The sequence below is a fragment of the Myotis myotis genome, unplaced genomic scaffold, assembly GCF_014108235.1.
Source record: "Myotis myotis isolate mMyoMyo1 unplaced genomic scaffold, mMyoMyo1.p scaffold_m19_p_14, whole genome shotgun sequence".
Classification (NCBI taxonomy): Eukaryota; Metazoa; Chordata; class Mammalia; order Chiroptera; family Vespertilionidae; genus Myotis; species Myotis myotis.
The window spans coordinates 701,018-718,707 of NW_023416318.1; the positions used below are offsets into that span (position 1 = coordinate 701,018).

Genomic DNA, 17,690 nt, shown 5'->3' on the forward strand with positions numbered 1-17,690 from the left:
AGTATTGTCCTTTCTACATCATAGGTTATTATTAACAAAAAGGATTTCCAGAGCTAAGAGGTGTCCAATATTTTGTGTGTTAAAGTGGGATATTTAATTTTATTTTGGGTAGAAATAAAGAGATAGTCAAGGATGGTGCTTGAGAAAGAGAGCTCTGGAGGCAGACATTGGATTTAGCAGTGGTTGATTCCAAAAAAAACAAAACATAAATTAGATTTCATTAAAATTAAAAATTTTTATGCATCAAGGGACATGGAAGACAGTAAAAAGAAAGGAAATATTTTCAAATCATAATCTGATAAGGATGTAATGTCTAGAATATAAAGAACTCCTACAACTCAACTACAAAAAGGCAACCCAAATAAATATGGGCGAAGGACTTGAATAGACATTTATCAAAAGAAGACATATAAGTGGCCAACAACCTCATCAGAAGGTGCACTCACTAGGCCAGTGGTCGGCAAACTCATTAGTCAGCAGAGCCAAATATCCACAGTACAACGATTGAAATTTCTTTTGAGAGCCAGATTTTTTTTTTTTTGAAAGCCAGATTTTTTAAACTGAAACTATATAGGTAGGTACATTGTTATTAACTTAATTAGGGTACTCCTAAGGCTTAGGAAGAGCCACACTCAAGGGGCCAAAGAGCCGCATGTGGCTCGCGAGCCGCAGTTTGCCGATCACGGCACTAGGTGGTGAACAAGTGTTGGTGAGGATGTGGAGAAATTGGAACCCTCATGCACTGCTGGGGAATATAAAATACACAGTTAAACATGGCATTACTGTGACCCTGAAGTTCTACCCAAAAGAATTGAAGACAGGTGTTCAAACAAAAACCTGCAGATGAATGTTCATAGCACTGTTCACAGTAGCCAAAAGATGGAGACAACCCAAATGTCCAACTGATGTCTGGATAAACAAAATATGGTATATCTATATGATGAAATATTACATTCAACCATAAAATAAATTAAGTACATCTATATGCAGGATACATGTCACAACAGGATGAACATTAAAAACATTATGCCAAGTGAAAGAAGCCATGCAGAAAAGGCTACATATGATTTCATTTATACAAATATCTAAAATAGTCAAATCTATAGAGCCAGAAAGTAGATCTAGTGATTGTCAGTGGATGGAGAGAGGAGGAAATGGAGAGACTATGTAGTTGGCACAGGAATTTCCTTTTGGAGTGATGAAAATGTTCTAGAATTAGAGGTTTTGATTGTTGCATAGCAGTGCGAATGTACTGAAAGCACACTTTAAAACCGTGACTTGAAAAAAAAGGTTTATTTATTTTTAAGAGAGAGCAGATGGGAGAGGGAGAGAGGTAGAAATTGATGAGAGAAACATTGGTTGGCTGCCTCCTGCACACCCTCTACTGGGGATTGAGCCTGCACCCCGGTATGTGCCCTGACCTGGAATCCAACCGGTGATCTCTTTTTAAAATGTTTTTTTAATCCTCACCCGAGGATATTTTTTTATGTTGATCTTTAAAGAGAGAGTGGGAGGGAGGAAATGGGGAGGGAGAGAGAGAAAGAAACATTGATGTGAGAGAGACACATAGACTGGTTTCCTCCTGCATGCTCCCCAATCGGCCAGGGATCAAACCTAAAACTGAGAACCGACCTTGACTGGGAATCGAACCTACCACCCTTCGGTCTGCTGGCCAATGCTCTCAACACTGAGCAACTGACTGTGGCCCAACCGGTGACCTCTTGGTTAATGAGGCCATTCTCAACCAACTGAGCCACAGCATCCAGGTTAAAATGGTGACTTTTATAAGTGAATTTTACTACACATATGGAAAAAAAAACAGCTTGCCACTAGGTATTTGCAGATGGCTTGAGGTATAGAGACCAAACACACACACAAACACACACACACACACACACACACACACACTCTCTCTCTCTCTCTCTCTCTCTATATATATATATATATATATGTATGTATGTATGTATACACACACACACACATATATATAATTAATATAAAAAGATAATGTATATTGAAGTGGCATTAATTGGCCAAAGATGGGACAATTTAAATTTTTAAAAGGATAATAATTACAGTTGGTTAAAATCCACCAAAAGTGTTTGAATTCATGAATTCATAAAGATAGTGTTCTGATTAGCTATAGCTACATAAACTACCTCGAGCTTGGGGTAAAATAACTTTTATTTATTGTCTAAGTTCTGGGGGCTGCCAGGACTCAGCTGGGCTCCGTGACCCTCATGAGGGTGTAGTCAGGCAGTGGGTGGGGGTAGAGTCATCTCACACCTCCTCATTCTCATGTCTGGCAGTTGATACTGGCTGCAGCTGACACCTCAGCTGGGGCTGCTGGCTGGAACACCTACACATCCAGTATAGGCTTCCTCACCGTCTGGGCTTCCTCACAGTTTGGTTGCTGTGTTCCAAGAGAAAATGTGATGAGAGGCAGCTGGCAGAAGCTGTATCCCCTTTTATGTTCTAGTCTTCGAAGTCACACAGTGCCACTTTCAGTGCCCTCTATTAGTAAATTAATAACCAAGTCCTGGCATTGTTCAAGGGGAGAGTAGTAGAACTCACTTTGGAGGAGTGGCAGGATTCTGGAAGAGCATGTGGTACAGGAAATACTATTGCAGTCATTTTTGGATAATATAGCCTACCCTTTACAATTTTCAAGTATATTCACAACCTTTCTCAAAACCCTTCAAAATCTGATCCCATCACAGCATCAGGGTCTTGTCATCAAAATCAAATTCCTCTGCAAATAAGACATTTTGGATGTCAATGTGACTCCTAGGATATAGCTCCCTTAAGCAATTTTCCTTTCAGCCTAAAGACCTGTTAACTAAAGAGACAAGTTGTTGCCCATATAACCAACATACAATATACAGAGTGGGGCAAAAGTAGGTGTACCGTTGTAACGATGGAAAAAATAATACAATAATCCTGTATAATAAAAGGCTAATATGCGAGTGGTTGTCACGCCCTCATGTGTAACGACTGATCAGCAGGAGGCTGCATGCACAGCAGGCGCTCGCGGGTGGGCGGGGCTGCGTGTGACTGGTCACCAGGAGATGCATGGAGCACCTCTCAGTCCCACCCCCCGCTGTAGCTTCCACGGGCGGCAATGGCAGCGGCTTCCTCTGGGCTCCCATGGGCAGTGGTGGCTCTCTCCCGCCTCCCTCCTGCGGAAGTGGCGTGGCTCCTACCTCCCTCGCGGGTACGCTGCGGCTCCTGCTGGCTTCCATGGAAGCAGTCGGCGGCCTACTGGGTGCGATTTCGCGCGCTGGGCCACTAGTCCTATATAATAAAAAGGTAATATGTAAGTTGACCCTAACAGCAGAACGACTGGGAACGACTGGTTGCTATGACATGTGCTGACCACCAGGGGGCAGATGCTCAATGCAGGAAGCTACCCCCTGGTGGTCAGTGTGCTTCCACAGGGGGAGCACTGCTCAGCCAGAAGCCGGCTCATGACTGGCCAGTGCAGTGGAGGTGGTGGGAGCCTCTCCTTCCTCTGCATCAGTGCTAAGGATGTCCGACTAATGGCTTAGGCCTGCTCCCCGCAGGCTTCTGGGCTGCCAGGCTTCTTAGGCCCGCTTCCCCAGGCCTAAGCCATCAGTGGGACATTCCCCAAGGGGTCCTGGACTGCGAGAGGGCACAAGCCAGGCTGAGGGGCCCTCCCCCCCTGAGAGCATGAATAATAGCATCATGTTATTTTACAAAATAAATAGCAATTATTATATAGATAAAAATTATGTTTATCTATATACTAGGGGCCCAGTGCATGAATTCGTGCACCTTGAAAGGAATTGTGGGCTGCAAGGCTGTGGTGTGCACGGGGGTGGGTATGGCCCATCCTCCATGCCCCTGCCTGGCCCCTCTTGCCACGGCTCCTGGTCCCCTGTCTACCGGCAGCCCTCCTCCCACCACTGCCGCCGCTCCTGCCACTCCCACGTGCTGACGGTGCCGGCCCCGCTCACACCTGCTGACAGCGCGGAGCAATTGGGGCTGGCGCCAGCAGTGGGTGTGAGCAGGACTGGTGCTGTCAGCAGGTGCGAGTGGCAGCTGCTGCCCTGATCGCTCCTCAGGAGCAGGGGGAGGTGGAGAAGCCCTCGGGGGCGATTGGGGCCAGCAGCTGCCACTTCCACCCACTGACGGCACTGAGTGCTGGGCGCTGGCAGCGGGTGCGAGCGCCAGGCAGGACCACAGCACGCGGGAGCAAAGAATTTTCAATAACCACCAGAGGCTCACCCTGATAACAGTGACTGGCACCCCACCTTGATCTGGCATCCCCGCTTACCTGCTCCACCATCTCCATCTTGGCCGATGCCCACCATGTTCCACACACGCCTCCTGGTGGTCAGCACATTTCATAGTGACCTGTTGTTTGGTTGGTTGGTTGTTCCGTGGTTCAGTCTGTTTGCATATTAGCCTTTTATTATATCTACTAGAGGCCCAGTGCACAAAAATTTGTGCACTCAGGGGTAGTGGGTCTCTCAGCCCGGCCTGTGCCCTCTCACAGTCTGGGACCCCTCGGGGGTGACCACTAGCTGGCTTAGGCCTGCTCTCCTCGGGGATGCCCACTTGCCAGCAGGGAGCAGACCTAAGCTGCAGTCAGACATCCTTAGCACTGCTGAGGAGGCAGGAGAGGCTCCCACCCCCACCGCTATACTGGCAGCCATCAGCCTAGCTTGTGGCTGAGCAGAGCTCCCTGCTGTGAGAGCACACTGACCACCAGAGGGCAGCTCCTGCATTGAGCGTCTGCCCCCTGGTGGTCAGTGTGTGTCATAGTGACCAGTCATTCCCAGTCTTTCTGCTGTTAGAGTCAGTTTGCATATTACCCTTTTACTATATAGGATAGAGGCCTGGTGCACGGGTGGGGGCTGGCTGGTTTGCCCTGAAGAGTTATCCGGATCAGGGTGGGGGTCCCGCTTGGGTGCCTGGCCAGCCTGAATGACGGGCTGATGGCTGTTTGCAGCTGTTCACACCCCCTTCAGGGTGGGGGTCCCCACTGGGGTGCCTGGCCAGTCTGGGTGAGGGGCTGAGGGCTGTTTTCAGGCTGGCGGGCAACTGAAGCGCCCAGCCTCTTTTTTTTTCTCCCCTTTTTTTTTTTATTCTGGGATTTATTTACCTTCTATAGCTGTCACTGGAGGTGAGAGTTGGCTCCAGCTTGAGGCTGTGGCTGGCTGAAAGCAGGTATCTGGGTTTGTTTAGCTTCTATAATTGAAACTCTGTTGCCATCACTGGCCCTCTAAGCTCTGAGCCCGCTGGCGGCTGAAAGCAGGTTTCTGGGTTTGTTTAGGTTCTATAATTGCAACATTGTTGCATCTGGAGCTCAGAGCTGGGCCGCAGCAGGCGGGGAACCTTGGCTTCCTCCATCACTGGAGCAAGCAAGCCTCCTGTTCATTTCAGCTGCGTGGCTGCTGGCCGCCATCTTGGTTGGCAGTTAATTCGCATATCCTGCTGATTAGCCAATGGGAAGCGTAGCGGTGGTATGGTTAATTACCATGTTTGCCTATTATTAGATAGGACTAGAGGCCCGGTGCACAAAAATTTGTGCACTCGGGGGGGGGGGAGGGGTCCCTCAGCCTAGACTGTGCCCTCTTGCAGTCTGGGACCCCTCGGGAGATAACGACCTGCTGGCTTAGGCCTGCTCCCGGGTGGCAGAGGGCAGGCCTAATCCCTAGGTGCAGCCCCTGGTCGGGCTCAGAGCAGGGCCAATTGGGGAGTTGGGGCGCTGCCCCCTGTCATGCACAGAGCAGGGCGGATCGGGAGGTTGCGATGCCACCCTCAGTCACACTCAGGGTAGGGCCGATTGGGGGGTTGGGGCACCGCCCCCTGTCACACTCAAGGCAGGGTCGATGGGGAGGTTGCGGCGCCACCCCGTCACGCACAGTGCAGGGCCAATCGGGGTTGGGGCGCTGCCCCGTCATGCACAGAGCAGGGTCAATCGAGGTTCTGGAGCTCCCCCCTGTCACGCACAGAGCAGGACCGATCAGGGGGTTGGGGAGCTCCCCCCTGTCACGCACAGAGCAGGGCCCATCAGGGGGTTTGGGTGCTTCCCCCTGTCATACTGATCCGGGTGTCAGGAGACCTCGCGGCTCCGCTGATCCCGGTGCTGGGAGGCATATTACCCTTTTACTATATAGAATAGAGGCCTGGTGCATGGGTGGGGGCTGGCTGGTTTGCCCTGAAGGGTGTCCCGGATCAGGGTGGGGGTCCCCACTGGGGTGCCTGGCCAGTCTGGGTGAGGGGCTGAGGGCTGTTTTCAGGCTGGGACTGAAGCTCCCAACTGCTCCTTTTTTCTTTTTTCTTTTTTCTTTCTTTTTTTTAATCTGAGCCAGCTTTAGCTCTGAGGCTCCAGCTCTTAGGCCACCGCTCCAGAAAGCAGGTATCTGCTTTGTTTCGGTTCTACAATCGAAACTCTGTATCAACTCCAGGTCTGAGATCCCGGCTAGCTGAAAGCTGGTTTCTGGGGTTTTGTTTAGCTTCTGTTTTTGTAACTATGTTTCAAACTGCCAGCTCAGAGGCCTGCAGCGGCAGGCGGGGAACGTTGGAGTCCTCCGTCACTGAAGCAAGCAAGCCTCATGTTAGTTTCAAGCTGCCTGGCTGCCAGCCGCCATCTTGGCTGACAGTTAATTTGCATATTGCCCTGATTAGCCGATGGGAAGGGTAGCGGTCGTACACCAATTATCATGTTTCTCTTTTATTAGATAGGACTAGAGGCTCAGTGCACGAATTTGTGCATGGGTAGGGTCCCTCAGCCTGGTCAGTGATCGGGGTACATTGGGGCTGGCTGGGGGGTGGGGAGGAAGGGACCACGGGAGGTTGGCTGGCTAGGGTAGAGACCACAGGAGGTTGGCTATGGGAGCGCACTGACCACCAGGGGGCAGCTCCTGCATTGAGTGTCTGCTCCCTGGTGGTCAGTGTGTTGTCATAGTGACCAGTTGACCTGTCGTTTGGTTGACTTGTCATAATGGTCACTTAGGCTTTTATATATTTATATATATAGATAGATAATAATAAAAGTGTAATATGCTAATTCAGCCGTGGGCAAACTACGGCCCGCGGGCCGGATCCGGCCCATTTGAAATGAATAAAACTAAAAAAAAAAAAAGACCGTACCCTTTTATGTAATGATGTTTACTTTGAATTTATATCAGTTCACACAAACACTCCATCCATGCTTTTTTCCTGGCCCTCCGGTCCAGTTTAAGAACCCATTGTGGCCCTTGAGTCAAAAAGTTTGCCCACCCCTGTGCTAATTAGATCGGGTGTCCTTCCGGATGACCTGGACAGAGGTGGGGCTGTGAGGGAAGCCCAGGTCCCAGATGCTAGAGGGAAGCCGGTGCCGGCAGCCCGGGGAAGGAAGGCTTACTCTTGTGCGAATTTTGTGCATCAGGCCTCTCATGTTAATAATGGCCCTGGCTGGTGTGGCTTAGTGTTTGAAAGGTCGAGAGTTCAATTCTCAGTCAAGGGAATGTACCTGGGTTGTAGGTTAGTTCCCCGGCTCCAGGTGGCCCCAGTCCCCAGGGCAACCAGTTGATATGTCTCTCTCTCTCTCTCTTTCTCTCTCTCACTCACCCTCCCACCCTTCCTTCTACTCTCTTTTTTTTTTTTTTTAAAATATATTTTATTGATTTTTTTACAGAGAGGAAGGGAGAGAGATAGAGAGTTAGAAACATCGATGAGAGAGAAACATCGATCAGCTGCCTCCAGCACATCTCCCACTGGGGATGTGTCCGCAACCCAGGTACATGCCCTTGACTGGAATCGAACCTGGGACCTTTCAGTCCGCATGCCGACGCTCTATCCACTGAGCCAAACCGGTTTCAGCCCTTCTACTCTCTTTAAAAATCAATGGAAAAAATATCTTTGGGTAAAGATTAACTAAAAAAAAAAATAATAATAAAAAAATGTCAAATAAATGAAAAATAATGAATTAGAGACTACTTTTTGAGACTCTGAATAAAGTAATGAATATAGACATTGTACAGTAACACAATTGATAACATCCACAAAGAGAGACAACCAAGACATGTGCCTCCTGATGAAAGAACACAATACCACCTAAAGCTTTGCCAGAGGGTAAACCTGAGCCTGAGCAAGTGTCTGGATCCAACGCTAGTTTACAGAAAGTACAGAGGGCAGGAGCATGTTAAATTGCATCTTGAACAAAATCCAGTCTGGAAAATTCTACAGGTCAAGCAACCCAGGTTCCTTTCAACAAATTAAATTTTGGAGGGAAAACCTCTAGATTAAAAGAGATTTAGAAGATAATAAACTTTTTTTAAGTAGGCAAAACTAAACTAAAAGATAATAAACTTTTTTTAAGTGGGTGTCTATGGACTTTTACTTGTGTGATAAAACCATGAAAGCCTTAAATTTTCTAGCTTTTAATGTTCTATTCAGGATATTAAATGCTACATAGAATATGAAGGTAGGCTAATGAAAATGATACTTTTTTAAAAATCAAGAGCCACAGATTTAATAAAAATCCTATTAATTTGACTCATGATATTATCATTTCTGTTTTTTTCTCATACAGAAGTATGAAACTTTTTATTGCTATCATTTTTGGTCATAAAAGATAAATTTGCTCACATTTTACCCCTTTTAAATCAGGGTGCATTTTATACTTGAAGGTGTGTTATTTCATTGAAAGCATTTTGATAGCCCAGCTTTTAAAAATCCAGAAATGCACCCTTCTGTTCATTACAGCATTATTTATAGTAGCCAAGGTTTGGAAGCAGCCCAAGTGCCCATCTGTAGATGACTGGATAAAAAAGCAGTGGTATAGTTACACAGTGGAATACTACTCAGCTATAAAAAAGGAAATCTTACCTTTTGGGACAACATGGAAGGACCCGGAGAGTATTATGCTAAGTGACATAAGCCAGTCAGAGAAAGACAAATACCATATGATTTGGATGGACATTGGGTTTTTGTCTTTATTTTTGTTATAATAGTAAGTAATTCTGCCTGGGAAACATGTCATTTCTTAAAGTAAAATTTGCAGTATTGACAAATACTGCCAAATTAATCAAACTGCCCTCTAGTAATAATATGAGAATGTTTTCCACAGCCTTCCAACACATCTTCAATGCAGATTCCACTTATATGTGGAATCTAATGAACAAAGTAAGCTAACAAACAAAATAGAAACAGACTCATAGATACAGAGAACAGACTGACAGCTGTATAGGGAAGGACGTTTGGAGGACAGGGTGAAAAAGGTGAAGGAATTTAGCAAAGAATAAAACAACGTATAGACACAACGGAATGGTGATTACCAGAGAGAAAGGGGTATGGGGGGAAGGTAAAAGGGGGATAAATGGTGACAGGAATCTTGACTTGGGGTGGTAAACACACTACAGTATACAGATGATGTATTATAGAATTGTACACCTGAAAACTATATACATTTATTAACCAATGTCACCCTAATAAATTCAATAAAAAATTTTTAATCCAGAAAAATTCTGAAAAAGAATAGTACTAAAAGAGAGGTCTAGCCCTACCAGATTGAAAGCTAATCCTAATATGCAGTAGTTAATACATTGTGGTATTAGTTATAAATAGATAATAGGTAAGTAAACAAATTAGGTACTCTAAATGCATCCAGGAATTTAGTATATTTTAAAGGTGGCATTTCAAATCGTTAGAAAAAGTGGATTATGCTTTCTATGACTTAGGGACAACTGAGTAGACATCTGGAAAAAAATAAAATTGAATCTATACCTTATACCTTACATTAGGTCCAAAGATTTAAATATAAAAAATTGAAACCATCAGAGTAGAAGAGATCATGGAAGAATCCTATCTAATAATAGACAAACATGATAATTGACCGTACCTTCGCTACGCCTCCCATAGGCTAATCAGCATGATATGCAAATTAACCGCCAACAAAGATGAGGGCTAATTTGCATACTGCGCGCAGGGCGGGACAGTGCCATCCCGCCTGCCCTGCCGCCATCTGGGCCTGCTATCTGCGACCCAGGGCGGCGGGCATCCGTGTGCGACCTGACCCGGGGCAGCCGGGCGGGGCAACAGCGATTGGCCGGCCCGCCCGGTTGTCCCATGTGCGACCTGCCCAGGATGTCCTGTGTGCGACCCGACCCAGGGTGGCGCCCCAATCCCGGATCGGCCCTGCCGTGTGCGTGACCCAGGAGGCGGGGCAGGCACTGAAGGATTGGGCCTGCCATCTGCCACCCGGGGAGCGGGCCTAAGCCAGCAGGTGGTTATCTCCCAAGGGGTCCCAGACTGTGAGAGGGCACAAGTGGGGCTGGGGGACACTCCCCCCAACCCCCCCACCCCACCAGTACACAAATTTTTGTGCACCGGGCCTCTAGTTATTATATAATCTGAGGGTGGCTTTTTAAGAATATGAGAAAACTCAGAAGGCATACAAGGAAAAATTGACAGTTTTGACTACATAAAAGTAATTTTTTTGCACAGCATAAGCTACCATAAGCAAAGATAAAAAACAAATCACAAACTGGATAAAAACATTGCTTTTAGCAGATACATGGCTAGTTTCTCTTCATACTTAAAGAACACTTAAAAGAGTATGGAAAAGATTAGTCTTATTTAAAAGTGGTAAAAGGATATGCTCGTATACTTCATATAAGAGGAAATAAAAAGGGATCATAAATATAAAAAAAGATAGTCATAATAAAGAAAATTGTGATTAAAACTGCATTGAAAGTGTGTTGGAAGGCTGTGGAAAACATTCTCATATTATTACTAGAGGGCAGTTTGACTAATTTTGCAGTACTTATCAACATTGCAAATTTTAAGAATTGAGCCAAAATGACATTATGTTTCCCAGGCAGAATTATTATAACAAAAATAAAGACAAAACCCAATGTCAATCCAAAGAGGGCTGGTTAAATACATTAAGTAGCATCCATACAATGGAATACTGAATCTGTAAAATCCAAAGATTGTCATATATTGATAGGATGATCTCAAATATGTATTGTTGAATGAACCTTTGTACAGAACTGGGTGTTGAACATGGTATCATTTGTGTAAAGGTTGTGGGTCAGGAATTTTCTGGCACAAAATGTATCTGGATAGCATTGGCTGAGTAGCTGGGGGTCAGAAGAATGTGGGAGAGTTCACTCTATACACAACTAAACTTTGAGTTTTTATTTTAAATGTATTTTTTTGAAATTCTCATCTGAGAATTTCACTAATTTCTTTTTAATTAAGAGAGAGAACCCAGCTGGTGTTGCTCAGTGGTAGAGTTTTATCCTATGAACCAGGAAGTCACTAGTTCAATTCCCAGTCAGGGTACATGCAGGGGTTCAGGCTCGATCCCTGGTAGGGGGCGGCCAGAAGGCAGCTGATCAGTGATTCTCTCTCATTGTTGATGTTTCTGTCTCTTTCTCCCTTTCCCTTCCTCTCTGAAATTAAAAAAAAAAGCATTATGGCAAATCCCACTTATATCCAAGAAATAATTAACATATATAACACTTAAAAGTGCTAATTGATCATAGTCTGATAATCCCTTTAAAAAAAAATCTTAAAATATATTTTATATGACTTGTGGGGTGCAAGAATCATCATTGTTTTTAAGGGTCTATAAATATGTTTCATGGTAAATTAATTTCTGAAAGTAAAATAATTTTTGTTTAATGAAGACATTTGTAATAAAAGTATTAGTTCTTAAGTTACCAACTCTAAAAGCTTCCCACATTCCTTTAACTGTATTGGTTCTCATGTTTTCTTCTTCCTCTCTAGAGTTGTCTCTGTGGGAAGTTTATCCTCCGTCCCTTGCGACCATGCCGTAGATACTCCACTGCAGGCAGTTCTGGGTATGTAGTATGTCTCACTGTAAATAGACTTTTAACTGTCTGCTAAGAGCAGGGGTCCTCAAACTACGGCCCACAGGCCACATGCAAATACAAATATTGTATTTGTTCCCGTTTTGTTTTTTTACTTCAAAATAAGATATGTGCAGTGTGCATAGGAATTTGTTCATAGTTTTTTTTAAACTATAGTCCGGCCCTCCAACGGTCTGAGGGACAGTGAACTGGCCTCCTGTTTAAAAAGTTTGAGGACCCCTGGCTAAGAGGGTCTGTGTGTGTGTCTTTTCCTTGACTATGGTAATAGCTGCTGGAACCTTTTAAGGGGTTTGAACACTGAAGCTTTACTGTAATATCTTTGGATCATTACTTTCTTATAGGTGAAAGTTCGTTATGATTCTCTTTTTGGTTCTTTGGTAATAAGTTGGCATTCAAGGTAGAAGCGTCCCCATCCTGTGCTCTCTTCCACTCTTTGGCAAATAGATTTATGTCTAGAATTTGGCACATTGTAATTTAAAAAGTGTTGTTAGTTATGTTTGTTGTTTTATTATCTCACTTTTATAAATGGTTTGATTTAAGGGAAGAGGAAATTTGAAAGTGATAGTTCTTTTTTGGGTTCAAAGGAAATTTCATGATTGTGAACATCTTGAATGTTAAGTGTTAAAGGGTAGATTGCTTCATATCTATCCTAGCTATTACTGTATTTAAATTTTTTTTAGTTACTCATAAATAAATAAATGTGATTTTCTATTGTGGACATGTTTAAAATAAATCAGGAAAAGGTGATGTGCAGCTGCGCTAATAAACTTGCTATGGTCTGAAGCAGTGGCAGAGAAGTAGTGGTTAGAGGTCTTTGCATAGATTTAGGAGAGGCAGGAAATATAAATGTGTTCCTATTTCTTTCACTCAGGTTGTCTCCTGCCAAAATTGCTGGAGCTGGTCTTTTGTTTGTTGGCGGAGGTATTGGTGGCACTATCCTGTATGCCAAATTGGATTCTCATTTCCGAGAAAGTGTAGAGAAAACCATACCTTACTCAGACAAACTCTTTGAGACGGTTCTTGGTTCCTCACCTTATAGTATTTCATTGTCAAAGAAGCCGGTAAGCATTTTAAATATTACTTCAATTTACCCTATGGCATACTTTTAAAAGCAGGTTGTTTTCATCTTGAAAGTATCTTGCATGTATAATTTAGTAGAACTTGCATGTATAATTCAGTAGAACTTACATGTATAATTCAGTAGATGGATTTGTCAGGTTTTTAAAAATATTAATCTGTAGTGTTGGAATTTTATCCCTTTGGAGTCCCATAAGTGCTCCCACTTAGTATACATCATATAGGAAATAATTGGTTGGCACATGAAGGTAAATGGAAGAGCCAGCTCCGGTAGAGGTAACCCTGGCTGTCCTGTGAACTGAGGGGGTCCGTGTCAGCCCACACCATTGCTGCTGTCAAGCTCTGACTTACATCACTGAAGGCAAACATAGAATGGTCCTGACACAGAACCCAAATGTTTTTGTTAGTAATGGCTCCTTGTAGGCCACAAATCAGAGTCAGAATTTTCAGCTACATACTAATTGGTTCTTCAGTACTGATTGGCATTCCTTGGACTTTGTACATATTCTTCAGAGTTTCACCCTTGTTTTCCCCCATCAAGCTTAAAAAAAAAATCTTAAATATATTTTCATTCAAACAACTGTTTGAAAAAAATTTACAAAAGAGAGCATGGATATTTGCTGATTTAGTAGTGGGTATTTCTTTATGCTGTGAGGCTGGACATGGCTGATCAGTTTATTCTTAGAAGCTGGGTGGACTTCTGTTCTCCAGTATCTAGTATGGTCTAGAGCAGCCATGGGCAAACTACGGCCCGCGGGCCGGATCTGGCCCGTTGGAAATGAATAAAACTATTGAAAAAAAAGACCGTACCCTTTTATGTAATGATGTTTACTTTGAATTTATATTAGTTCACACAAACACTCCATCCATGCTTTTGTTCCGGCCCTCTGGTCCAGTTTAAGAACCCATTGTGGCCCTCGAGTCAAAAAGTTTGCCCACCCCTGGTCTAGAGGCCAATCCTGTAACAAAGTTAATATTTAGAAAAGCAAGTGTCCTCTGACAATCCCCAGCCCCCAAACATGCTTTTTCAAAATGTTCTTGTTTAGTCTTCTATATCATTTATTCTTTGTATGAACTTTGAAATGTTTATGCTGCCTGAGGGAGATAGTCTTGCATCTCCAATAATCAAGGAGCAGAATCCTGTGGGTTCATTCTAAAATCCTCAGTCCATTTTAAGCTCCATGACCCAGGAGAAATAGCTGGAAGCAATTCTAGGAGCATGGAGTCAGGCTGAATAGCTCATAGTAGTGTTCTTTTCTCACTTCACGTGTGACTTTAAGTGTCATTCTTCTTAGGTGACATGTTTATCTCTTTCAATAATAACCTTGACTTCTTCTCAGTCCTTTAACTACTCCACTGAACATTTCCACTAGGGTAACTTGGCAGGTCCATATTGGACAACCTCAAAACATACGCACTTCTTGATTTGCTTTATTTGTATTAAAGATAGTACCATGCTGTCCGGTAGGTAGGTTAGAATTCTTGGATTCATTTCCATAGTTGCCTATATTTTATTAGCTATTCTATCATGTTTAATCTCTGATATTTATTCTCTTTCTGGCATTACCATTATCCTTATCCCAGTTCTGACCTTTATCATTTCATATGCAAATGAATTTACAGACTAGATTAGTTCCTCTCATCCTACACAATCTTTTCTTTCTTTTTTTGTTTTGTTAATCCTCACCCAGAGGATATTTTTTTCCATTGATTTTTAGAGTGAGTTGGAAGGGGTTGGGGAGAGACAGAGATAGGCTATCCTCATATCAATATCAGAGAATCTGATAAGTGCTATCATGTTTTTATGAGCTCACTTATGAAGAACTTTTGTACATTTTCTACTAGAGTGCATAAAAATTTGTGCACTCATGGGGGTCCCTCAGCCCGGCTGTGCCCTCTCGCAGCCTGGGAGCCCTCGGGGGATGTCTACTTGCCAGCAGGGACCAGGTCTAAGCTGCAGTCGGACATCCTTAGAGCTGCTGAGGAGGTGGGAGAGGCTCCCGCCACCACCACTGTGCTGGCAGCCGTCAGCCTGGCTTGTGGCTGAGCAGAGTTCCCCCTGTGGGAGCGCACTGACCACCAGGGAGAGCTCCTGCATTGAGTGTCTGCCCCTGGTGGTCAGTGTGTGTCATAGTGACCAGTCATTCCCAGTTGTTCTGCTGTTAGGGTCAATTTGCATATTGCCCTTTTATTATATGGGGTTGTTTAAAAGACAAGATCACAGAATGTAAAAACTAGAGACTTTAGAAATTGTCTCATGTTCTGAATAAGGAAAGTGGATCCAAGAGTGGTTAACTGGTAGCCTAAGAGCTGGCCATCAGTTGCTTTATTCTGTAGTTGGTGGTTTTTACTAGTTCCTAGGTTGACATTTGATACATTTGCCAGTCTGGCTTTCATTTACCTTTTGGGCCTTATCTCTGAATCATCCTTGGCTTTATGCCAGTTTACCTTATAAATATGCCTGTGCTTTCCATTCTTATTCAGCAAATGTATGCCGAATGCTTATTATGTACCCAGGCACTGTTCCAAGGGCCTTGAGTTAAAGCGGAGAACTACACAAAGATCCCTTCTGTTTGCACAACTTTTGCCATTGTGGTCTTCTACCCTAAATTACTTCCTTTCTTTTGTCTACTAATGTTCTCTTCAAGTCTGCATCCTTCACTACACAGACCAAAGTGAGTTTTCTCACCTCTAAATTAAAATAGCAGTTAGTGTTTTTTTTTTTTTTTTTTTAAATATATTTTATTGATTTTTTACAGAGAGAAAGGGAGAGAGATAGAGAGAAACATCGATGAGAGAGAAACATCGATCAGCTGCCTCCTGCACATCTCCTACTGGGGATGTGCCCGCAACCCAGGTACATGCCCTTCACCGGAATCGAACCCGGGACCCTTCAGTCCGCAGGCCGATGCTCTATCCACTGAGCCAAACCGGTATCGGCGCAGTTAGTGTTTTTATTTTTAAATTTTTACCATTTATTTATTAGCATTCTGAATTGTTACGCATTGTTATTAACTTATTGCTTTTATTTATTTATTTTTATATTTTGTTAATCCTCAGCTGAGGATATTTTTTCCATTGCTTTTCAGAGAGAGTGGAAACAACAGAGAGAGAGAGAGAGAGAGAGAGAGAGAGAGAGAGAGAGAGGTAAGACACATCAACCGGTTGCCTCCTGCATGTGTCCCAACTATGTAGATTAAACCCACAATGCAGGTACGTGCCCTTGACCAGGAATCAAACCCTCAACCCTTCGGTGCTGTGGGCTGATGCTCTAACCACTGTGTATGCTGGCCAAGGCTCAACTTAATGCTTTTAAAAAATATACATTTTATTTTATGGGAATCCTTTTAGTGCCAACATGGTTATTTATGCATAGATAGTAAATATTGAGAGAAGATAAACTTAAAATCTTTTTTAAAAAAATATATTTTATTGATTTTTTTAACAGAGAGGAAGGGAGAGGGATAGAGAGTTAGAAACATCCATGAGAGAGGAAACATAGATCAGCTGCCTCTTGTACACCTCCTACTGGTGATATGCCCGCAACCAAGGTACATGCCCTTGACCGGAATAGAACCTGGGACCCTTCAGTCTGCAGGCTGACGCTGGATCCACTGAGCCAAACCAGTTAGGGCAACTTAAAATTTTTTTGATGGACATGGAATAAGACTTGCCTAAATGGAGACAAATGTTATATTCTTTAATGAGACTCATGTTAAAAATGTCATTTCTCTCAAATTTATTTCTCTCAAATTTCTCCTAAATTTATATATAGCTGGGAAATGACATATACATGTACATATACATGCACACACACATAGCTAATAGAATTCTAATAGATTTTTCTAGAGGTTGAAGAATCAGACAAGATGATTCTAGTTCATCTAGAAGGATAAATAATGTAGCTATGAACATTTTGAAAAGTGTTAGATGATACTTGCTTTTCCAGATAATGACTTTGTTATAATCCTTCTTTAATAAAACAGTAAGGTTTTGACACAGGATTAGAAATTAGAGATAGAACAAATATGGCTATGCCCTGGCTGGTTTGGCTCAGTGGATAGAGTGTCGGCCTGTGGACTGATGGGTATTGGGTTCGATTCTGGTCAAGGGCACATGCCTGGGTTTGCGGGCTCCATCCCCAGTAGAGGTGTGCATAAGGCAGCTAATCAATGATTCTCTCTTGTCATTGATGTTTCTCTCTCTCCCTCTCCCTTCCTCTCTGAAATAAATAAAAGTATTTTTAACAAAAGAGTAAGTCAGTCTAGAAATAGATCATATTCATACACAAGCACATTTATTGTGAGAGTATGGGTTTCTAGAATCATGTATGAAAGTGATCTCTTAATATATGTTGAAAATATTCAATCCCTTTGACCCTGCAATTCCTCTTTTGGCAAACTGTCCTACAGATACCACTCTATAGTGCTTTTCAATTATATGGATAAGGATGTTTAACAAAACAGAAAACAACTTGAATGACCAAAAATAGGGGAGTAATTGGCCAAACTATGGGTTTTGCAACTATATTAGGTATGCAGTTAAATTAGGATATTATACAACAAGAAAGAATTTTTTGAGCTGGAAGAGAATGTCCATGATGTATTGTTAAATGAGAAAAAAGCAAGTTACATGGTCATTTATATAATATAACCCTATTTTAGTTTAAAGAAATGAAAATTTGTATGTGTGTATATTCCTGAGCTTCTGCTCAGGGTATGGGTGGGGGGAGGGTTGAGTTCAGCTATTAGCAGTAGCAAC

At 43.3% G+C, this 17,690-nt stretch overlaps 1 protein-coding gene across 10 annotated transcripts in view; it reads left to right on the top strand.

The window, feature by feature from the left end:
* IMMT (inner membrane mitochondrial protein) overlaps window positions 1-17,690 on the top strand; it is a 52,727-nt gene that overhangs the window by 5,734 nt on the left and 29,303 nt on the right. For all 10 annotated transcript variants that reach the window (XM_036333910.1, XM_036333905.1, XM_036333906.1 and 7 more), the window contains exons 2-3: window positions 11,749-11,822; window positions 12,724-12,913. In XM_036333910.1, coding sequence (XP_036189803.1) covers window positions 11,749-11,822; window positions 12,724-12,913 — 264 coding nt within the window. The remainder of the gene's footprint in view (window positions 1-11,748; window positions 11,823-12,723; window positions 12,914-17,690) is intronic.